The sequence below is a fragment of the Stegastes partitus genome, unplaced genomic scaffold, assembly GCF_000690725.1.
Source record: "Stegastes partitus isolate 25-593 unplaced genomic scaffold, Stegastes_partitus-1.0.2 Scaffold840, whole genome shotgun sequence".
Taxonomy (NCBI): Eukaryota; Metazoa; Chordata; class Actinopteri; family Pomacentridae; genus Stegastes; species Stegastes partitus.
The window spans coordinates 111,340-134,804 of record NW_007578571.1 but is presented as its reverse complement, the minus strand read 5'-3'; the positions used below and the strand labels follow the sequence as shown (position 1 = coordinate 134,804).

At 40.3% G+C, this 23,465-nt stretch overlaps 2 protein-coding genes and 2 non-coding genes across 4 annotated transcripts; all 4 read left to right on the top strand.

Annotated features, from left to right (window-relative positions):
• Window positions 1-6,327: 6,327 nt before the first annotated feature.
• Window positions 6,328-6,399, top strand: trnah-gug (transfer RNA histidine(anticodon GUG)). Its single transcript has one exon. It is a non-coding gene; the product is annotated as a tRNA-His (tRNA).
• A 1,545-nt stretch (window positions 6,400-7,944) lies between these two features.
• On the top strand, window positions 7,945-8,016 carry trnah-gug (transfer RNA histidine(anticodon GUG)). Its single transcript has one exon. It is a non-coding gene; the product is annotated as a tRNA-His (tRNA).
• A 360-nt stretch (window positions 8,017-8,376) lies between these two features.
• On the top strand, window positions 8,377-18,255 carry clptm1l (CLPTM1 like). The gene is made up of 18 exons (XM_008292874.1): window positions 8,377-8,651; window positions 9,348-9,562; window positions 9,672-9,766; window positions 11,257-11,446; window positions 11,553-11,755; window positions 11,980-12,058; window positions 12,392-12,509; window positions 12,607-12,701; window positions 12,926-13,010; window positions 13,737-13,840; window positions 13,940-14,005; window positions 14,408-14,458; window positions 14,579-14,661; window positions 14,744-14,778; window positions 15,261-15,316; window positions 15,505-15,549; window positions 15,668-15,783; window positions 15,879-18,255. The coding sequence occupies exons 2-18, from the start codon at window positions 9,398-9,400 to the stop codon at window positions 15,961-15,963; spliced, it is 1,671 nt and encodes a 556-aa protein (XP_008291096.1). The 5' UTR covers window positions 8,377-8,651; window positions 9,348-9,397; the 3' UTR covers window positions 15,964-18,255.
• Window positions 18,256-18,851: 596 nt separating this feature from the next.
• rplp1 (ribosomal protein lateral stalk subunit P1) lies at window positions 18,852-21,632 on the top strand. The gene is made up of 4 exons (XM_008292873.1): window positions 18,852-19,067; window positions 19,976-20,050; window positions 21,122-21,230; window positions 21,505-21,632. The coding sequence occupies exons 1-4, from the start codon at window positions 18,996-18,998 to the stop codon at window positions 21,585-21,587; spliced, it is 339 nt and encodes a 112-aa protein (XP_008291095.1). The 5' UTR covers window positions 18,852-18,995; the 3' UTR covers window positions 21,588-21,632.
• Window positions 21,633-23,465: the final 1,833 nt, after the last annotated feature.

The window sequence follows — 23,465 nt, the reverse complement described above, 5'->3', positions numbered from 1 at the left end:
CACAATATATTCCATATTCTGCCAACCTGTTGCCATTGTACTGAATCTTCAGCTGAAAACAAATTAGCATTTAAATGAGGCAAGTTATTTTCCTTTTACGCCCGCTCTAAATTACTAACGCAATAGCTTTGATTGAGATGAGAGGAGGGAGACCGGTGGCTTTTTTAGTGTTATTGACCCAGAAAAGGTTGAGTGAACATGCTCGCTCTTTTTCAGCAACACCCCTGCATCAAACTCACGGAGTTACACTCACTCACAGCAGAGAGCTGCAGCTCAGTAGCCTACAACCACAACCACCAACGTTTGGCACAGAACAGCTTGACTGATGCAAGCTGTCTTGCCTAAAGGACCACTCCAATGATTTTCAACCTTATCTCTACAGTGTACGTGTCACAGAGAGATACGTTAATGCACCTGTACACTTGGCAGGACACTCTGTATCTTGTAGGAAGGTTCTGTTCACCTCCCCAAATTCTGCACAGGATGATGCAGTCCTGGGCTAATAAACAGCAAGAAAACATCAGCCCTCTCAAAGTTTAACTTTTAACATTGTGGATATCCAAGGAAGAAAGTATTATTCAAGAAACACCCTGTATTTAAAAATAAAACACATATGTTAAACATGTAGAAAATGAATCAGGGAATTCTTTAGGGACAATTTTTGATGCTTCAACATCAGAAGCTGTTACTGTCTGTCACTGATGCAACCTGTGAGGGAACGCTCTCCTTTCTGAACATAATTACACAGCTCTCCAGCTATGGCACAGCACGCACTTGAAAGTCTTGTCATGTCTGAAAGATCCTATACCAAAAGCATATACCGCATTGGGCTTCTATGTCTGAATGACGAGAAGTGATTACAGCAGCAGATAGATGAAGCCAGAAATGTAACGTTCCATTTCTAAGAGGATGTATCAATTTAGTTCTTACTCTCCTCTTATCCGACATGCATCTAAAACTTGGTCACATTCTGCACAATACAACAAGGCTGTTTTTGTCATTTTAGCACGAAAAAAGTCCAATTTTTGACATTACAACACGTGTCGACATCCTTTTTTCTGCGTCTGTATGTTTGTGTCTCTGCGCCTGACACTTCCACAGGGTCGCTGCTCCCCTGCTGCTGTGACTAACCTTTGCTCCACCACCTAAGCTTTAATCCAAGTACTGCAGGAGGCTGACACCTACAGAGTCTTTGTAGTGGTGTATTACATACATGTGCCTGCTGGCAGGAGCTTAAAACAGCGCAATTCTGATTCTCAGTTGTGCTTTTAATGTCTGTAGAAGCATTTAATTGACTAGTTAGTTCATTTATTAGTTTTCGCCTTCTGGACTTGCTGTGTTTGTGTTTAACAGTCACAACTGCTGCTCCTCTTAAAAACACACTCATCATGAATACTGTTTCTATATGAAGCATCCAATTTAGGTTTGCTTGGTTCATACAGTTGTAAGTCTAATTATGTTAAACGATGCTGCCATTTTAGTGCCACTTCGTGTGTTTGGAAACAACAACAATTCCCTGTATCTCAGTGAAACAACAAAAAAATGATGCAGTTTCTGCCTGCAAAGGTTTGGTTCAACCCTAGAGAGATGTTATGTTTCCTGAGATTTGTATTTGTAAAACGTCAGTGCATTCAAATACAGGGAGCGAGGCAGCGGGGCTCGCCAGACTGGAGAGCATAAAGGGGTCTCGTTAATACCTCAAGCCTGACAATTGAAAATGTGTGGACAGGGACACATTCTTTCTATCTGGGAGGTCATTTGGAAATAGAGTGCTGAGTAACCTTCTCTCTGCCCCTGACTGGAAGGCTGTCTTTTTCTCTCTCCCGATTTCTCTGCTCTGCGCCCCGACTGCGAAACTCCATAAAGAATGATGGATGTTGATGGAGACACACGAGTGGTGATTATGGATCACGGCAGAGTATCAAGGAAGGACGGAGACAGACAGACAGACAGACAGAAACTGAAAAAGAGAGTGCATTGCGGGCTCAGAATGGTTAATGACAGAATTGAATCTATCTGTTTTTTTTTTCTCCTGGAAGTGGAGCAGTTGCGCCACTGAGTGGTGGAATGTTTAACTGCGGCCACCAAGGTTAGCACCAAATTGTGTGATTATGTTCAAAGTAAATCCAAAATAGTAAACGGAAAAGTGTAATCCTGACATAGAACACAACGCTGCACTGGATTTTACAAATGCTGAATTGGCTTGACAGCAGAGTAGACCTAAACTTTGAGATTGTGTTTAATAGTGTTCTGAAGTCAAATATGTACAAAACTTGTGTGTGAGAGACGACAAAAATGATCGGATAAGACAGAATGTTCAACTTTGAATAAGAAAAAATAAAACCACTAAGAAGTTAGATTAAACTCAAGCAGTAAAGCAAGTAGATTGATCTATTTCTGAGAAAAACTACGAGGAAAAAGTGGTGTGAAAGACGCTGAATTTGCTGCTGAAAAACTCCCAGACTGAGTGTTTCACCGTTCAGAGGCCCTGAGAGCAAAAAGTCTGTGTCACCTTTCGACTCAAACTGAGATAGAAGAAGCTGCCCGAGGATCTCTGTCTGCTCTCTGGCTTACAGGGGAACAGAAATTCAGCAATTTAGCTAATGTATGTGGCTCAGGTTTCCTGAGGGAAAAGAACAAGTTCATCACTGGTATGGGATAGGCCTTTTAATCATATCTGACAAGTAAATGGGCGTGGAATGCATCAGGGGAAAGTTCTGCCCTTCTCTTGGTCATATATTTTAAATTGTGCCATTTTTTTCTTTGCATTTCTCTCTTCTGTAGAGTTCCTGACGTGCTGTTCCACCCAAAGGCTCGGAAACGCACACTGACGCACACTGAGTATCTCATTACTTTGGGAAACTTGATTGAAATGCAGATCCTTTGTTCGCGCGGTCCTTTTGTCGGAATCAGTACAATGAATTAAGTTGTCAAAACAAAACTCTAAACTGACAAAACACCAAAAATTCGACTGTGTGATAAACACAAAATATAACCCGACTGATAGATGGACAGAGGTGGGAGAAGCACTTAGAGCCTTTACAACAATGTGAAAATACTCCATCACGACTAAAGGTTCTGCATTCAGATAAAGGAGCAGAGCTATTATCAGCTAAATGCACTGTGACTGATAAACCGTGTTAATAAAAATGATATAATTAGGTTGTCAATACTGACGAATCAAGGTGCATGCATCATTTTCCTGTGGAGGTGGAGCTAGGTTTAGCTAGTTTATAGCTACCAGCATGGTGTCTGATTCCTGTCAGAGAGTCACAACATCAATAAGAAGATACTTAATGGTCCAGGAAGTAGAGAAAATGAGAAAAAACATTCTGCAACATAAAGTTCTATCATTCTTGTGGATTTTTGTATTGAATCTTTTTGGAAAACATTTGTTATTTTTGTACCCTTTGGAACGTAAAGAAGCATTAAAATGAAGGAAAAGCACTAACAAAAAAGACATCTGCTTTTTTTGTGGGAGATAAGCAAATGAAAACATTCAAGTGTCTTAAATCTGTACTGAAATAAATACAATATTTGAGTACGTGCGCTTAGTTGCTTTCAACCAGTGGAAATGAATAAACCCTTATTATAATTCTGAGATGATTCCACAATCTCCTCATTTAGCTGCCGATACAATCAAAGATCAACTAAAACTTTAGAAACAAAAATTTAAAAAAAAGCAGGAAGGCAAAAACACTGAAACATTAAAAACTGGAAAAATGCCTTAAGGCACAAAATAACTACCAATATCATAGAGTTTCTAATTTGTAATTTCTGGCAACTTACTTTGAAATTCCATCTTCACCTTTAGCTTTTGTGACACTTACTTGAAGCTGCTGATGGTGGACATATGACAGTCGTTTTCATGTCTGTTGATGAGGCCAAAAAGGGTCAGGTCATCCAGAAATGTAACCCATCTGACAGGCAGGAAGCAAAGAGACGCACTCATCGGTGTCCAGGGAGTTGAGTCGGGGACAGATACACCAAAGACAGGTGGGGTCACGCTGGATACAGGAAGTCTAATAATATCCAACCGGAGATTTATGAAGTGATGTTCGGCTGGGAAATTTGCCCACAGAGCACTTCCAGGATGATGGGGCTCAATTCACAGCTACTGTATATTCCACATACAATATCCTGATGGTGGAGTCATTGAGGTTATAGGAGTTCTCAGACGAATTATAGGCCCATATTGAGACTGCAGACGCTTCAGTTTGTGGGCCAACAGCAGAGGTCAAGGAGTGACTCTGTGGAACATGCGATGGAAGAAAACACCAAGAGGTTCAAGGACTTCATTACGACTGCGGTCAGTGTCCTTGGCCTGAACTCATAGAGAAAGGTGAGCTTCACCGTCTTCAGCGCAGGAATTATTAAAGTCTTGTCATTTATGGACGAACAGCACTGGTTAGATGTCACAGCGAGTGTTGCAGCTGGCAAAAACAAAGAATATTTCACAGGTAGAGCAAAACCATGAAAAAAAAATCACTTAAACACTTTCATAGCTGTTACATTTTTCCTGCCCTAAGGTTATGTGAGATAAATTGGTATTAGCTGCTGAAGTGTTTTACCCCCGGGCAACCTTCCATGAGCTCGTATTGACGAGGTTATTGTTCTCGCGCTGACTGTTTAATACATAACCTCCGTGAAACTCCAACATGTGGAGGATGTGATTTAAACAGATGGCCCATTTGAAACTTGTAACGTGATTTCCTACATTTTCATGAAGGGAATCACGTATTTCTGTGTGATGATAACAACGCAGTCCCACAATAAACAGAGCGCGCCTCGGTTTGTACCTCTTTGATTGGGCCAGTTGGGTGTTGAAGTGTTGTTTGGACCACAACAGTGTGAAAAATGTACAGCACATAGTTAGCTTGTCTTGGAGGCATGGTCAGGACAGGAAGGTCTGACAGAGTTTGGATGAAGATTATATCTAAAACATTGTGAATGAGTTGTTATACAGCGGCCAGATAACAACCCCTATAAGAATACTGAGGAGCAGGCACATGGACGGCAACTCTGAGTCTACCTGCTATAAATAAGTTGCTATAAGCTGCTTCTAAGCAATGTTGTTTTCTTTGCTTTCACTGCACACATTTTCAATTTTTCAGGACAACAAACACAAAAGAGAGGTCGCTCTTTTCAAAATTTCAAGGCGGTACAAACCAATCCAACATGCCATCTTCCAAAACAGAAACAGAGACTACCTATATTTCACGCCAGCCTTCTGCCAGACTGGGTGGTGTTTCCCTGACCTCATCATCATCCACAACAGGGTCACATACTGGAATAAACTCTAACATTCTTGTGATGTGTTTTTCTCAATAGGCGCCTTACACGTCTGTGGTCAGATGAGCACATTTGGGTGAATTAGACTCATAAAAAATAGTCGTGTTTCAGTCTTAAGGTTAGTACGTTTTTTGGTTTTTTTTCCTTTCTACTTTATTCCAAAAGCTTCAAACTCAGCTGTGATCTTATAGCAGTTAGTACTCTGCGTTGTGGCGGCCGCAACCCCGGTTTGAATCCGGATCACGGCAGGTTTTTTTAAGAGGATAAGCGTAGATTAATCTCCATCATCATGCTTGTCAGAGCTTGGAATTGAGAAACACAGGCTATACAGTGGATTTACACTCAGTTGCTGCTGCGTTTTCTAGCCGGTGCAAATCCTACCTTTGCAAAGGTTGTAACTGTTTCAAGGAGATGACTGAACTCTGGAGCCATTTCAGAGGATGTAGTGCTCTTGTGTCCAAGCAATTAAATCAGTGAGTGCAGGCTAAATAACTGAACCACTTCTCTGTATAGCGCAATAAAGTTCAACAGCATCCTCTAAAATTGTCATAAAGTTGAATCAACATCGCTCTAAAACTAATAACTGTAACCTTCATTGCAGGAGTACCGGATTAGATTGTATTACTTTTGAGGTTTGGTACAAACTACAGGGTAGAGTGGTGGCTCCTCCTTATGACATGAGCTCCCCTGAAAAGACGATTTGGGAAATATGGGGGGAATCTATACAAAACTGTCTATACGGTATCATTAACAGAAATTTCTATTTTTCTGTATCATCATCATCATCGTTGATCATGCATAAAGTTGGGCTATTATTCATGTTAGATTAATCCATGTGGGTGATTCACCACTAATTCGCTTTAATATAGATACCAGCATGCATGCTGTTCTTACAATCATCATCAAAGCGTAATGGCCCAATATCAAACTGGCAACTGTGCTTCAACTCCTCTGAGGTAAAAAAAAATTTTCTGAGAATAATTTTATGCTTTTTGACACCTCTGATCTGGAACACATCGCCAGTAGGGGTGGCCAGCCGTGATCGTATAGTGGTTAGTACTCTGCGTTGTGGCCGCAGCAACCCCGGTTCGAATCCGGGTCACGGCAGCCAGTTTTGACACAGTGACAGCTGCACAAACAGAGAGATGTTAACAAAAATATTCCTCACCAACCCTGCTTAGAAAAAAAAAAATGAGAGGAATGAGTGGTGTGTTTGCTACTCTCCCGACGTGGCTAGAAATGTGTTCAAAAAGAAGTGTTTACATTGATCTGTTTATTTACTGTCTATACTTTTAGAGGATTACTGGGTAAATCCACCTGACAGCAATTTAATTCAATCAGTTGTTCCACTGTACCTGAACGGCTCAGTTAAGTTTGTGGACATTTTGAGGCTACAGGGTCACACTGTTGGACATGTTCAACCAAAGCTGTGAATCCAGTCTCTCATCCCATTTTGCCTAAAATTATTTTTTAGACGACGAATGGTAGAGCTGTGGCCATTCATTCTATGCCTGGTTAACTGACATGCCAGCATCCAGCAGCCAACATCTGTGGCATTGTGTCATTTGAAGAAAGCTGCATTTGTAGGAGGCCTTTAATAGTCACTGGTCGCACTATCTAATCATTGTCCTTTAAAGCAACATCTGACTAGAGTGTGAATTAACTTAATGGTCAAGAAAATGTCACCAGCTGAAAAGCTCAAAAACTTTTGTGTGGAGAATTAGCAAAGAGTATTTTAACCTTTTCTCTAAGTCAGAAAACAAGACCATTTACAAGCTGCATTTATACTTTTGTTCAATGTGTGAACATCTTTTTAACACCTTTCGTCTTGTGTAGAACAAATTTCTCCATTATTGCAATTAACTACGTCTCCAAGTGTTTGACATCATGTGTAAAAAATATCAGAACATGTCTCTGAGGCAGAAAAGTGCTTCCGAATGGGGCAAAGCTAGAGTTTTTTTGGTGAAGTTGTCAGAGAAGAGGATGCTGAGGAAACTACTCAGTATCCTGGACAACGCCTCTCATCCCCTGCAACCACACTGGTGTCACTTCAGAGCATCTTCAGCCGTAGACTGAGACCACCGAGGTGCAGCACAGAACGCCACAGGAGGTCTTTTCTACCAGTGGCAATCAAACCGTATAACTCCCTCTGCTTCTGCAGGACTGACAGCAGAAACATTGGATGCTGAACACTGCATGTCAGCTGCAATGTTATTGTCTCAACAGTTTGTGCAATATCAATTTTAATATCATGTGCTATATTTTATTTTCATGTACAATATGTCAGTGTCAAGTTACCTAAGGTCATATGAACAGAAAGATATTGCACATGCTTCTTTTATACAGTTGTTTTGGTTCCTCAGTATGGATAAGGAGATGCGAGTGGTGACTGTGTTTGAAGGAATTTATTCTGTAAATTTAATCACAGAAATAGGCAGTGACACAGAGAACTAGAAATTTCATTGCACCTATAACTTGTTATTGCTGGATATGACACTAAAGCCTTTGTATTGAAGTGTATTCCAATGTGCAATATTTCATTTTTTAGGAGCGATATTTCGATTTCAAGTTTCATTATCATGCGGAATTACGTTACTACATCAGACTCACCGTGATGTGGAGCAGCGGTGCAGTCATCCGAGCGGGTGGCCAGCCGTGATCGTATAGTGGTTAGTACTCTGCGTTGTGGCCGCAGCAACCCCGGTTCGAATCCGGGTCACGGCAGCTATTCTTTATGGACAAATAAGCATCCATTATGAATAGACATGATTAGAAAATTGGGTAATTAGGCTAACAAGTGGATATTAATCCCATAAACCTAACACGTCGCATTATTTGACTGTCTTATCAGTTATAAAAATCGTATCAATGTAAGCGTGCATAATTACTAGCAAAGTAGTGTTTTGTTCATGTGGATAATAACTTTGTCTTTCAGTTCTTCTTTTTATAAAAGTTTCCACGTAATATGATAAATATTCATAGATAATATTGGCAATTTTTTCGAGCTAAATCGCTTTTTACTTCAACTATACTCCACAAGTGCTCCGTAAGTCTCGCGTTACTTCTCCCTCAAATCTCGTCCAAGCAAGCAACCAGGAAACGAATGGCGGAAATATAGATCCAGCTCACTGTTCCAGCTCACAATTTTGGGACATACCTGGGTTGTTTTCACTGGAAAGGAAAGCCCAGCCGAGTCGACGGCAGATGTCTTCATCCGAACACAGTGGACGGTGTTGAAGAAACGATGTTGTCGCGCTGAATCCGGCTGGCGGGATCGGTAAAGTGAATGGACGGATGGGCAGCCAATGATCCAGCTGAGAGTGTCCTGTCACCGACAGCCTGCCACATCAAAAACACCGGTAATGTTCAGCGTTAACGTCTGAATTTTACTTTAATTATATGCCTTAGCGTTTGAGGAAAAAGATAACGTGTTATAAATGGCAACTCTGACACTGTGCGCAAGGAGTTTAGACAGCAGATGTCATGAAACCTGCGAAATCACATGCTTTGATGGTGGATTGCAAAACCTCACAGATGCAGCCATATGGACAACTTTAAGGCATGTGTCACTGAGTTTGAGTTATTTAAAGGGTTTCAGATTGCCTCTGGCTTGCCAGATGAATGAATCAGTGGTAGGAAGGTGCAACAGCTATTCCAGTAATTCTCTAAAGTGGTCACAATATGTCTACTACTTAGGAATAGCAGCTGCAAAAATCTGTGTAAATGTAATTTCTACCAGTGTCAGGTATTGTATTACCTGCCATTGAAGTCCTGCCAAAATGTGACACCTTGCCTTTCTCGGTAGTGTAATGATCACAAAACTGGAAGAGCAAGTTCTGGCAAGTGTTCTTGACCAGCCGTATCCTGAACTCATTGACAGGCTGGAAAACTGTCTCTTCGACACAAACGCACAAAAAAACATGTTTGTGCTTTTTGTACTCTAAGCCCAAGCCGAAATAAGTAATTGAATGAAGAGAAATGATTGATTTTGACATGGCAATCATTGCAGTTTCCTATGTCAAACTAACCCTGCATCTGTGACGGCTCCCTCCCAGACATATGGCCCTGCTGCTCAGCTAGCTGAAGGAGACGCAACGCCAGCATCATGTTTTTTAAAACGTCGTTCACCACCCTGATTGTCGGGGTTTTTGTGGTCTACGTGCTCCACACCTGCTGGGTGATGTACGGGATCGTGTACACCAAACCCTGCGACAACCCCAAAGGTGACAACTGCATCACACCCTTCCTGGCAGGGAACCCCAAACTACAGGTCAGTTATGCAGACAGGCAGATAGATGGATGAATGAATGGGTTGCTTTGCAGGTTAGAAAGAATACTACTAATAATATCTGTAAAATCTCTTTCTCTCTGTTTAATAGTTGAGCATCTACACTGCCCTGCAGGCAAATGCAGAAGGAGGCCATACCCTGATCCACAAAGAGGAGAACTTTGATGTCAACAACAAGTTTGAGAGGTTAGTGGAACTCACAAGTTTTCACGATAGTTGGGAAAGTGAATAGATTCTGTCTTCAGGCCTTAATTAAAATCAAAGCTGTGAAATCACTGAAGGACACTGAACAAAATGCTCAGCCTGCTGGTGGTTTAATTATCCAGCCAGATATGAAAACAGAATGTAATTTGTGTCTTAAGCATAGAAAACAGTGGCGTTGACATTTATTATTTCACATTTTATCCTGACAACATGGATATTTAGAGGTAATTTCATGATTTTGCTTTAAAGTCTGTGTTAAGCGGTAAAAAAAAAAAGTGTTTGCAGACAAAGATGTGACATTAACAACCAGCCAAGTTTGAGTGGTGAAAGAAATCCCCACATTTATTAAGTTGGGTTGCAAAGTCAGGAAATATGAGCAGTATTTGAAGAGTTCATTTGCAAAAACAGATAACTCCATTTTTGTAGATTTTCAGAAAACATATTTTGTTGTTGTCTGCTTGAGATAAAATCAATCAAACTGAAGTTGAGTGGTTTTGACTCAGTAGAAATAACAAAAATAGAGATATCTTAAGTTTGACTGATTGTCTCAGGTAGACGATGGAAAAGTTGGTTTTCTGAAGGTTTGTGAAGATGGAGTTATCTGTTTTTGCAATTGAACTCTTTATTTTTCTGTTCTGAATTCATGATGGTGTGTCGGCTAAAAGCGCTGATAGATCGCTTTTACACCAGCACAAATTAACCATATTAACTGTGCAAACGGATCTGAATTTGTTTTAACCAAACACAGCAGGTTCAATGTGAATTCACAAATGTATCTTGTAGATATGGAACATTTTGGTCAGTTTGTGGCTGAGGACGATGTTACCAATATAATAAAATAAGCACACGAGGCAGCTTAACACTCATTGGTGGACATGTAGTGCTGATAATGGGACCAGATGTCAGCGGGTTGGGAGGATTAAGGCCACAGGGAAGGACATGTTGATCTGGCCCCATTCACCAGTCGTGGATTATCCATAAATTCTAGTGGTTCCACTAAAAGTTTGTAAAATCACCCAGTGTGGAAAGGTCAGTGCAGAGGTGGGTGTTAGTGGTGATGCTTAGCTTCCATCAGTGTAGCTTTTAACAAAATCAGTCCACCTGTTCTTCATCTCATGATTCTCTAGAGGTTTAAATAAAGAGACCAGGCTATCCTGTGGCATCCAGGAACAATGCATTTAGTGGACAAAGGCATAGCTAGTTAGCACATTGTAGTACTATGGTGTAGTAACACATGATCAAGCAGGAGAGCCACTGATGCCAATGTGCTTTTGTTTTTCTAACATTTAGTGTTGGGGGTTGGGTTATCCAAAACATGTAGTCAAGTCCTGACTCACGATTCAGAACTAAATAGTTCATAGTGTTTCCTGTGTGTTAAGAACCAGGTCTTTGAACTTCCTTTACACATGTTATTATCATATCAATTTTAATCCTGACTCACACCATCTTTCTTCCTCTCTGTCTTTCCCCAGGATAGTCAATGTCTCCCTTCCTAAGAAAACCCGTAATAATGGAACCTTACATGCACTAATATTTGTCCATCAAGCCGGCGTCAGTCCGTGGCAGGATCAACGACAGGTCCACTTGGTGGCTCAGCTCACCACATACATGGTCCCTAAACCGCCTGAAATCTCTCTGATATCTGGAGAGGCTCAAACACAGGTACTGAGGCTGAAAATGAAAAGTGATCGTGTCTCTGTGTTGTTACTGAAATTATTTGTTTATTCTCTTCTTTCTGTGTTCCTTTATGATCTGTATGATCACACAGGGTCAGAAAGAAGAAGCCCAGCAGCAGAAGAAGCAGCATGATGGTAAACCTGCAGCAGGCAGTGGAGCCAGAGGTGGAGCCGCTTCTACGTCAGATCATCCAGTCTCCCACTGGCGCTCCCGCCTAACGCTCAACATCGTCAGCGACCACTTCCGGTTCGACAGAGAATACCTCCCCAGTGATGTCCACAGATACCTCAGAGTGTAAGATACACAAACACACGCGTCGCTGTGAGAGCAGTCTGGACATGACAAATGTAAAAAAAACAACAAAAAAAAACGACCAAACGCAATGGATGCTTATGTGTTCAGGCTTTGAATAAAGCAGTCCTACTGTTGTCATACTTGTATAGATTACAGAGAGCACCAGCACAGACATGACGTTTGGTTCAAAAGGCGTCGTAAAACTGTTTTATTTTCTGTTTCAGATTCCAGAATGGGAAGAAGATGGTGTATCTACCTCTGCTGTTTGTCGACGAGCTCAGCAACCGGGTCAAGGACCTTGTGGTAAGTTTTCGTTTTTAAATAAATATTATGCAACACACTGCAACTGCCTGTCAGCCAGTCCCAGTGGCAGATGTTCAAATGCACTCTTTCTTCTGTTGTTCTTTTTATTTTCTTACTGAACTTGTTTAGATGAATCCGGGCTCGTGACCCCGACCAAGTTCACATTTAAATGCTAACGTGTATGAGATCACAATATCTCATAATATAATAGTGTGTTGCAGAATACACACACTTGAGAAGCTCACAATAGAAAAATGTTACTGTTTGAAGTGACAACAGTTTTTGGTGTGTTTGTGTGTTTGTGTGTGTGTGTGTTTATGTGTGTGTGTGTAGGAGATCAACAGTACCTCCACGGAGCTCCCTCTGACTATCTCCTACGACTCCATCTCTCTGGGGAGGCTTCGATTCTGGATCCACATGCAAGATGCTGTTTACTCTCTGCAGCAGTTTGGTGTGTTAATCTCACACACACACAAACACACACACACACAACCACACACACACAAGCACTCACTCTAATTATGTGTGTCTGCCTTTATATTTTGCAGGTTTCACAGAAAAGGATGCTGATGAGATTAAAGGGATCTTTGTTGATACCAACCTGTACTTCCTGGCTCTGACCTTCTTCGTAGCTGCCTTCCATGTGAGTCTGACTGCAGAGTTATTGAATGTGCTGCAACAGCACATAAAGATAGGTTGACAGCAAAATTCTGAAGGCTGAATCATTACCCAAATTTAAATTCTACAGGTAGGGCAGCAAGTAGGGGTTGTTTGTTATGTGCTCTGCTGGTTTGATTTTCTGATGCAAACTCTCACCTCCTCGTGTCTTTCAAGGGTAGCTTATGTCTTGTCTGTCACTTTCTGCAGCTCCTCTTTGACTTCCTGGCCTTCAAAAATGACATCAGCTTCTGGAAGCAGAAGAAAAGCATGGTGGGAATGTCCAGCAAAGCAGGTTTGTAACTTCACAGCACTGCTTTATGTCATCAACCTCTTCAATATATAGAACACAGTGAACTGTTAGGAACGCCAAGTGATTTAATTCCACACGATACACTTCTGATTACTAGTTAAATAGACTATGTACAGAACATTACATAGAAACGGTGTAAACCAAATGAATACAAGAAACCAGGCATCACCTGTGTGTTTGTGTGTATTCTGACTCAGTGACTCTCGACTGCTGGGCGGCCAGATGCTGCATCCTGCTTCCTTCTGCTCACCTTTATGATCTCAGATACATTAAAAAAAACTGACAGAGTAAGGGATGCTCTTGTGTGTTTACAAGAATTAGACATCTGGAAAATGCTGTTGAGCGATACGTCACCTGCAACAGTACAAGCAAAGAGCACTTGTGTGTTTCTGAAATTTCTTCTGGTTCTTTTTTACTGTGTCATGCAGACCAACAGTACTGGCACGGTGAGAGTCTGGATTCATGAATCTGTTGAGCACAAGCTAAAAAACATCAGGGTGGACATGCGGTCAAACAGCATGACCCTGCAAATTGCAAATGCACCAAAACTGTGGAAAATTACGGAAAGGTTTTCACACTGTGGGACATTAAGTGCTATCTCGAGAAAATCTGGTCGTAATGTGAACCAAACGGTCGGTCATCAGAGTCGCTAACTTTGGCAGAGCCGTTACTGCATCACATTTTGTGTTTGTACGTCCTTTCTTTCAGTGCTGTGGCGATGCTTCAGTACCATCGTGATTTTCCTATATCTGTTTGATGAGCAGACGAGCCTGCTTGTCCTCATACCTGCTGGGATCGGCTCGATCATTGAAGTAAGTGCACGTTCACTCAGCATATACACACACAGACACGCTGACAAATCCACCAACAGTATGTTGAAACTATCATATGTGTTAATGTGTTTGTTGCAGGTGTGGAAAGTGAAGAAGGCCTTTAAGATTCAGGTTTTCTGGAAAGGAGGCAAACCAACATTCCTTGTAGGTGTACATGTGTTTATAAGTATAATCTTTTCCTCTTGATCTGCCATGTGTTTACTTGCTCAGTTTAAACAAATCCCATATAGCACAACACTGTAATACTAAATTAATTGACATTTTGGCTTTCAGTCTGCAGGCTGTCTTCTTTTTTTTTGTCCCAAATTGCTGTGAGTTGACAAAACTCCCTGCAGATAAAGGAGCGATAGTCATATTGGTCAAAATTAAGACAGCACATATTTCCATGCAGCAGTGTAGTTACTATTACACATCTGTAATAGAAAACTCGTACACATTTTAATTGGAAATGCTAAATTAGGCCATTCTAATGATCATTGACAGTTCTACAAAATGTGAAAACATGTATTCAGAGTGTTCATGTGTTGTTTTTTTTTTGTGAAACAGTTTGGAAAATTAGATGAATCAGAGAGGAGAACAGAAGAATATGACACTCTGGTAAGAGGATCACACACACACAGAATCAAATATAATTCAAAAATGTTTTCTACAATTTCTAATCATATGGTATAAAGTCAGTAGAAAAGCTAATCGTTCCATTCTTTGGCCTCTTTGTAGGCCATGAAGTATCTGTCGTACCTCCTCTACCCGCTGTGTATTGGAGGAGCGGTGTACGCTCTGATATTCCTGCGATATAAGAGGTAGGATTCTGTGTGGATTAAATTATTGCAAATATTGTGATGCTGAGAAGTTGTTGCTTAACTTGACTGTTTTCTGTTTCAGTTGGTACTCGTGGCTGATCAACAGTTTGGTCAACGGTAAGCTCTTTTATACTCTCAACACCAAACACTTTTTTGCTAATGGAGACGGGTGACGGATTAACTCAACTGCTTCTTAGTAAAGTGCTGGGCCACCTTGTGCAACCGCTTTAATGCATCTCAGCATTGATTCTCCGAGATTGAACACCGTTGTTTAAAAAATCCTCTGTCATTTGGTGTTTTAATGATAGTGATAGAGAGAGGTTAAAGCAGGTGAAGGCCACAGCATACGATTTACCTCATTTTCACACTCATTAAACCGTTCAGAGACCCCTTGTGACCTATAGCTCTTCCCTCTAAGGGGACAAGTGGACCCAAACCTTGTTAGCATAATGCTCCCCACAGCATAACAGAGCCACTGTACTCCCATAACTGTCGGGGTCCAGGTTTTTCCTTTTACTCACATTTGCCACCCGTTTATACATTTAGTTTCTTTCTTTTTGCATTCTTAATGAGCTCTCATTCTATCCTCTCTATTGCAGGTGTATATGCCTTTGGGTTCCTCTTTATGCTTCCTCAGCTGTTTGTCAACTACAAGGTCAGTATTATCTCAAAGACAAAAAGACCAGTTAGAGGGAAACTAGGCAAGTGTCCTCATTAGCAGAAGAAATGTTCAGGAATTGAGTAAAGAGTCGAGAAAAAATATACCTAGCATTCCATTAGATTTTTGTTCTTCATCATATAAACATCCCAGTAACACATTCTGCCCTATTCTTCATTTGAAAGCTGAAATCTGTGGCCCACCTGCCCTGGAAGGCCTTCATGTATAAGGTGAGAGCACATCTTTTGTTCATTCATTACTTGATTTGATTATTTCAAGTAGTGAATATCTTCATCAGTGATGAGTGCAGCTGAAGAACAGTAATTGACACTGATCGACTGTTACCAGGCGTTCAATACCTTCATCGACGATGTGTTTGCCTTCATCATCACCATGCCAACGTCTCACAGACTGGCCTGCTTCCGAGACGATGTGGTGTTTCTCATTTACCTTTACCAGAGATGGTACGCGCAGACACACCTCATACACACCACACACATTACTGAATCACCAACAAAACCGTTTTCTAACCTAAAACTCTGCCTCTTCTCCCCTTCAGGCTCTACCCAGTGGACAAAACGAGAGTAAACGAATATGGAGTTTGTTATGATGAAAAACCCAAAGGGAAGACTCACAGAGACTAGAAAGGACAGATGGGCTTCCACGATCTGGACTCTGTGGGTATTGTCTTGTTTCCACTGGTATCACCTGACCTGAGTTTGCCAGTCTTGTGGAAACAGTTTTTATTTTGGGTCAGTTAGTTGTAAATGGACCAGCTGCATTAACCTTCTCCTGACTGTTTCACCTTGTCACCAAGTGTTGAAAGGGCAACATCTGCTTATCTGTCTTTTGCAGCCTGGAGAGGTATTTGATGTTTTGCTGTGTGTGATGGGACACGAGGATCAATAAGCTACATCTGTGACCCTTTTAAACTGACACAGCAACCAGGAAAAATTGTGTGTGTGATTAGTGTGAACACCTCCTCATGGCCTGAGAATAGATCAGACGTTGCTCACTTCTGGTATGACAGACTACACCGATGACTACAGTAGCTTCACTAAAGTAGATATTGGTGGCAGCTTTTCTGCCATAAATTCTACTCTTCCTTTTTAAAAAAAACAAAACAAAACACCCAGTCATGTTTGTTGGAACGAGTCCATCCTTTAATATCACAGACTTTTGTTTTTAGTTTCTAACTTGGATGTCTGCAAATACTGACTTTGTTGTGACAAACTGCCGGAGTAAAATGTGATTTATTACACTGGCAGGGATTCACAGTTAAAGCTGAAGCCACCTCTTGAGAACCATTGTAAAAGCTGTACTGTCTGGATTTTAATTGCCCTGTCAGAAACGCGTTTTTATCATTTTTAAAGGTTTTTACATTTACAAATTTCCTTTCACTGACATTTTGATAAGAGACTGGTTCAGTCTGCTTTGAGAAACTGATGCAGTATATGTAGGCATTGTAGAGCTGCTTTGCTCATCTGAGGGGCTTTATTCATCGAGGCTACATAATCCAGCTGCTTGTTGTAAACCTGCCAGATACCGCAACCAGGATGACTACAAAGTTAGCTTTCATGTAAACTCAAAATGTGACAGCACGGCTACACAGATCGCGTGTTTCGTCTAAAATGGCATTATATCTTTTCAATTTGGGTTTACCTAACCTTGAACAAGGGACTTCAGCAAAATGTGAAGCCTCCCTGCTTGTTCGCTTTTTCAAGTACTTCCATATTATTCCATAAGCACTAGGTTTGATATGTCAGAGCTGTCAAAAACATCCATTCGTAATTATAGCTTAGGTGCTGAAGTGAAAGCTATTTACAAGTCAGAAACTGGTAATCAAAGCAACTCAATATGACATGAAAGCTGCATTAGGCAAAGGTCGGCGGTACAGAAACATGAGTGGACGTTTTATAGCTCAGTTAAATACACTTTTCCAGAAATTATATGAAATTATGCTAATTGCGTTTAAAGATTTCTCACTAAAAGGGCTGTCAGAAAGTATCAATGTGTAGATATTTCAAAATTTTAATCTGAAATTATCGTGTTGTAAAAGTTGGCATATGTCAGGTCTGGGACAAACTCCAGAACGATGCTGCTCGAATACACTGTATATAACATGCTTACAAACTAATGCAGTTGCAACCAAGGCAAGGGGAACTTCAGACGTAACAGAGGAGTCAGACATTAAAAACATCACTTTAAAGAATTTTACTGTTGAAGCATGTAATGGTACAAGGTTCTAATTAGTTGCCACGGTGATGGCAGCATCATTAGAGAATCTTCGGCTGCATTAGAGGCAGAGAAGGAATGTGAAGAATGTGATTTTTTTTTTTTTTTTAATTTTTTGGGCCACGGAGACGATATGAATTGCCTGAACATTCCAGGATGTGTGAAGTTGAACTGTGTGTTTTTCCTGCTCCGTCTGATGTTAAATGAAACTGATTTTATTACACTGTAAGACAACTGGATACAACTGTACTGTCTTTTCCATCCATTCTAGTTTTCTAGTTTTACCTGTCTGAGTATTTCTTACATATCAGGGCCAAGAAAAAATGTTAGTGCCAAATGTGAGAATGTTTGTATGTTCACCATAAATGATCCATCTGATGTTTTTAAATAGACACTGACATTGTGGGGGGAATAGCAATGCTAAGACAAGAGTATTACTACATCTGGATTTACAACTTCACATTTTGATTTCTTTGCTAATGTTATGCATTTTTAAATTAGAAACACTCTACTTCAGTCTTCTTCATGTTCAGGTATCAGGATATATTAGATCTGTGTACAAAGATACAGCGCAGGTTTTCTGTTCCTGAGTAAATGAAGCCAGGATAGATTTGCCAGAAATTTGCCTTGAAATGGTTTTACTTGTTGTAAAGTTTGTGTTTTTGATTGAGATGAAATAAAAATGACTGACTTAACATGTTGTTTGCAGTGTACAGTTTTCTCTTTTTTCTTTTAAATCACAGGAGCTGCAGGAACCAAAATGCACAAATGCAGAGTCAAATTACTTATGTAGCACATTTAAGACAAGGGCCACTGAGCCAAGGTGTTTTCCAACAGAGAAATAAGATTGGCAGTGCAAATATATCTAACAGGTTTAAATATTATGATAAGGATCCTAAGATATTACATAAAATACTACTTTATTTAAGCAGTACATTAAGAACCCATGGTAATATATACGTAGACTTAGATAAACTTTAATGATCCACAAGGGAAGATGTTTTATCACAATAGCAAGTGCACAAAATGATTAATGATATAAGAATATTCAAAAAAAGCATAGAATATACTCTAACAAATTATAATTTTATATGGATTTACAAGTAAAGAACCTCATCAGAAAAGTATTGAAACGTACAAAGAAAAAACAGAAAATAATTGTTATCATAAAAGATCTGTAATTTTGCAAGGAATAACGACCTGAGGAAAGAGTAGTGAGTAAAATACGACCATACGTTTTCTGCGTAATGACGTCAGAGGCACGCAAGCCTGACGTACTATATATTCTAAGCTCCCGCCCTCCCCCCTCCCTTTTCCGCTCTCGGAAGCTAACGTGCCTAAAGTGCTTGGTTCTTCATCCGAAGCTAAGGCCCGCAATCCGGCGACTAGCACCCTCAAATTTAGGCATCCAACGCTAAAAACCTAAAATCTAACATCTAAAATGGCCTCCGTGTCCGAGCTCGCCTGCATTTACTCCGCTCTGATCCTCCACGACGATGAAGTCACCGTCACCGTAAGTGCCCCGGTTTACCTCCCGTCAGCTCAGCTTATAGCCCTCCACGGAAACTGTTGTGTATATCCGTGAACGGCCTGAATCACAAAACGGGGATAGTAAGGCTTCCACTGATGAGCTGCGGTATAAATGTGTTCTTTAAACCATGAATTTAGGTGTGCGTTTGCCCAAACTGCCCCATGTACCGGCTAAAATGGCGCCATGTTTGTTGCTAACGTTAGGCCACGTTCCTGGACAGCTCTGGTGACTGTTGTGACTCTCATACTTTATATAAACAAAGTGTAGCAGGGTGTGTTGTGAGTCGCTGTGTGTCTCAAACTTATGCTGCGAAAGTTCCAGGTTTACGTAGGTCATGCTCTTATTGACAAGTGCTAGCTAACGTAAGCTAGTGAAAAGTAAATGCTACACAAGTCCCACATTTACAGTAAAGTCATCACTATGCTAAGTGCGGTAGTTTACTGTAATGCTGAGTGTAAACAAGCTTTAAGACATCATCACATCATAGTCGGTTGTCTGACAGGTGGCCACACGTGGATGCAGCTAAAACAGCCTCATGAGTAGAAACCCTGATCTAGTATCTTGGCAATGAATTACCCACCATCAGCAACAAGTCATCATTCTGGTCAGCAATAAACCGATCAGTAGTTGGTTATTGTTTAATTTATTGGCTGTTGAAATCATCCAGCTCAAATTTTAAGAGTAGTTAGAATAGCTGTAGTGGAATAGATTATGTCCTGTGTTAAATTAGCGTACTTTATGGCATCATCTACCAGCAAGCAATAAAAGAAGATAGAAGTTTCTGTATTGTTGTACTGATGTTATGCATTAAGCCATTGTAGGAGTCAGCTCTGGCTGTAAGTGGGAAAACATTGATTTCTTTATACTAATCCTCGTTTCTGTCTCTGTAGGAGGACAAGCTGAATGCCCTGATCAAGGCCGCCGGAGTCACCGTGGAGCCCTTCTGGCCAAGTCTGTTTGCCAAGGTGAGACTTTGATTAATTTATTATACATGTTGTGCAATGATGATCTAGAAAAGAGTTGTTTGTGCAACTTGGTGAGAGGTGCTGCTGAGACTTAATCAGGACTTCTGTGAAAACCTGATTTTTTGGCAGAGCAGATTTCCCATCACATACAATCAGAGTTCTGCTGACGAGCAGCTCCTGTTTTTTTTTGTGTGTGTTTGGGTCTTAATGTCTGAGGGTTCTGATAAGTTTGAGGTTCAGTTGGAACTACAGAAATGTGAACTATGTACAATATTGAAAGTGGCTTCAAACAGGAAGATTTTCTGGTTGTATATATTACCGTGTTCATCAAATCAGAATCAGAAAAAAACGTTATTTATCCCCGAGGGGCAATTAGGTGGGCAAAGAGCAACACATTAGAAATGAGCAAGAGAAAGAAAAAATCCACAAAAAACGGGGGTGGGTGAAAGCAGCAGATTGTGTGCAGTGGCAGGTCTGCTGCCAGCAACGGGGTGAGTGTTGCTGCAGAGGTAGTACGGTACAAGTGTCCATATAAGTGTCATGTAAGAACAATAGATTATGCACAGCAATAAATTAAAAATACATTGTAATATTGCACATGAGGACAGTGTAGTTATTGCACATGAGCAGTGCAGCAGAAAGATGAAAATGTTGAGTGTTTAATTAGACATTGAATATTTTGTACAACTTGTAATGGGCTGTTCACAATCAGATATTTTAAAGTGCACTATAAGTCAGTAATTGAACTTTTTAAACTGCACCTGCCTGACTTTGTGAATGTGAGCAATCGCAAGAGTGATGCTGAAGCTTAGTGACCATCAAAATGAAAATGTCAGAACACTGGCGGAACATGAGTCAAGACTTTGTGAATGATTTGTGTGGAGGATTTGACTGTTGTGTGGGATTTCTAAAATTAGTATTCAGGTGTGCTCAATGTAAACTGTCCAAATCCTGTATAAAACAGTAGAGTTGGTGTTATGTCTTAGTTATCCAGGCTTGTGTAGAACTCAGCAGAACAAGGCCAGGATGTGTGAATGATGTCACTGACCTGTGGATGTTGTCGTCCTGTAGGCTCTGTCCAGCATCGACATCGGCAGCCTGATCTCCAACGTTGGAGCCGGTGGTGGAGCCCCAGCTGGAGCCCCCGCTGCTGCTGCTGCCTCTGCTGGTGACGCCCCAGGTAACTGGACAAATAGTGGTTTAAGTTTGAAAGTTTAGACAAGCTTAACATTCAGCAACACTACAATTGCATATCCATAACAGTAATATCCATAAAGTCTCAGATTGCAATCCGCCATCCTTAGTTTAGTGGTGGTCAGGTTGTGGTTGTGATGCAGTGGTACAACTTACAGACTTTCTACATGTTTTAAAGTCTTAAACACAATCCTTGATGTGTGTGTTTGATAGCGTAACCTACATCATTGATTTTAACCATATCTTGTTTACCTCTACAGCCAAGGAGGAGGAGAAGAAAGAGGAGAAGAAGGAAGAGTCCGAGGAGTCCGACGACGACATGGGCTTCGGTCTCTTTGATTAAAAAAGCTGTTTTTCTAAGAAAACACAATAAAATCACAAAAATGAACGGTTGTCTGGCTCCTTGCTCTGTTCTGTAGAAAAAGTCCATGTTACTTTTTAAATTAAATCTTTTTAAAGCAGACATTTACCTTTTTAATTACCTGATAACGACACTTCACTGGAAATCCTCTGATTGTGACGCACACATTAATGAATCAATTATAATCCAATAATGTAGTTTTCTGAAGTGGTTCATTCTGCAAAGTGATCCCTTCAGGTGCTTAAAATGTACTTTGATGTTATTGTGTTTATTTATACAGGACAGCATATTTACATTGCAGTCTTGTAACTTCTATTTAAAGGATCTAAACACTTCTCCAGCTGTGAATAAGTGTAGAGGACCATCTCTACACCTTTGAACAAGCAGTTATATGAATGACATTTGCCCAAGGAAGCAAACTATGTGATTAAGAATGTTTTGTTAGCATATGTGCATAAATCACAACAAATTATAAACAATTGTCTAACCATTAAAAACTAAGTACAAACATGCATTATGAAACTGAGGATAAATATAAGACCTTAAAATGTAGGCAATATGGCTGCTTGAACATGCTGCTGTTGGCAAGATTGATCTAAACTCTAGTTTTCAATAATAATTATTTTAATTTTCTATCACTAATATTCTGCCCATCAAGTAAACACAGTCACTGTAAGGCTTTTGTGTATTTTGTTAAAATCAACACTAAATTCTGAATGATCAAACACAAAACAACAACTGGCATGTTCACATAAAAAATAAATAAAGGAAATTAACAATACTGCCTGATCTTGTCTGATGTGAGAAGTTGTTGCATCTCAGTATTGTGAACTAAAAGCCTTTTTACTTTATTACTGTACAAAACAGTGAAAACCCCAATTACATTCCTCAGATTGACTCAGAAATATGTACAGTTCAATTCAACATTACTGCATTAAATTGTGAACCCTACTTACAGATGGCTTTTCTTAGTACAGCATAGTTGTGATAAAATGTCCCCAAAATCCTACTTGTGGTCAAATATATATGACATCCCCAGTAATGAGGACAAGCATAAGGACTGAACGGAGAAAGTCAAGCTAGAAAACTTATAGGAGAAATGCCTGAAACAGAATTAAGTAGAAAATAGAACCCAATGGGGAGTGTGGAAATGGCAGATCAGTTGATAAAGGTGTAAAAATAAACTGTAAAAATGAGCTGCCATAACAACTTCATTGTAAACAATAACCAAGGCAGTTTACGGAGGTCAATATATATATATGTGTGTGTCGAAAATGCTGTAGCAGTGTTAGTAGCCTCATATAATGACAATGTGTTGTTATAAATATAGTCCGCCCCCTTTTACCCACAGATGATGTCTAACGCTTTAAGAGTGCATCCACGATAGGACCAGGCGGGGGTGGCACAAGCCATCTCACCGATTTCAATCAAACTTTGCCAGTTTAAAGGGGTCCACCCAAAACTACTTCAGTCTAAGTTCAAAGAAATTTGGTCAAACTGGGGGATTTCACCACCCCTCCTTGTTTTGTTTTTTTTGGCAAAAATGACCAAAAATCGCCCAAAAAAATGGTCAGAAGTATAAAGCTCTACTGCTGTAAGAATTCAACCAAATCTTTTCATATTTTCAGTGAATGTTATCCTACCCAAGGACAATCTATTGTCAATGTTTCGTTCTCCTATGACGAGTTCCATCACACAAATCATGTCAGCCAAGACCGCCTCTCTCACCCAACAGTGAAAACTGTTAAAATACCCAAAGTTTAGGCCAAAATATCTCCGGTGCCCAAGCATGCTTCAAAAAGCTGAGCATACCATCTAAAAGGTGGGACTTCACACTAACATTATCTGCAAAAAAATCTT

Excerpts from the sequence above, each read along its gene's own strand:
- rplp1 (XM_008292873.1), top strand. The coding sequence starts at position 18,996 with ATGGCCTCCGTGTCCGAGCTCGCCTGCATTTACTCCGCTCTGATCCTC. Across the intron at positions 20,051-21,121 it reads GGCCAAGTCTGTTTGCCAAG|GCTCTGTCCAGCATCGACAT; the intron begins GTGAGACTTTGA and ends GTCGTCCTGTAG. Across the intron at positions 21,231-21,504 it reads CTCTGCTGGTGACGCCCCAG|CCAAGGAGGAGGAGAAGAAA; the intron begins GTAACTGGACAA and ends TTACCTCTACAG.
- clptm1l (XM_008292874.1), top strand. The coding sequence starts at position 9,398 with ATGTTTTTTAAAACGTCGTTCACCACCCTGATTGTCGGGGTTTTTGTG. Across the intron at positions 12,510-12,606 it reads TTACTCTCTGCAGCAGTTTG|GTTTCACAGAAAAGGATGCT; the intron begins GTGTGTTAATCT and ends TATATTTTGCAG. Across the intron at positions 14,006-14,407 it reads GAGGCAAACCAACATTCCTT|TTTGGAAAATTAGATGAATC; the intron begins GTAGGTGTACAT and ends TTTGTGAAACAG.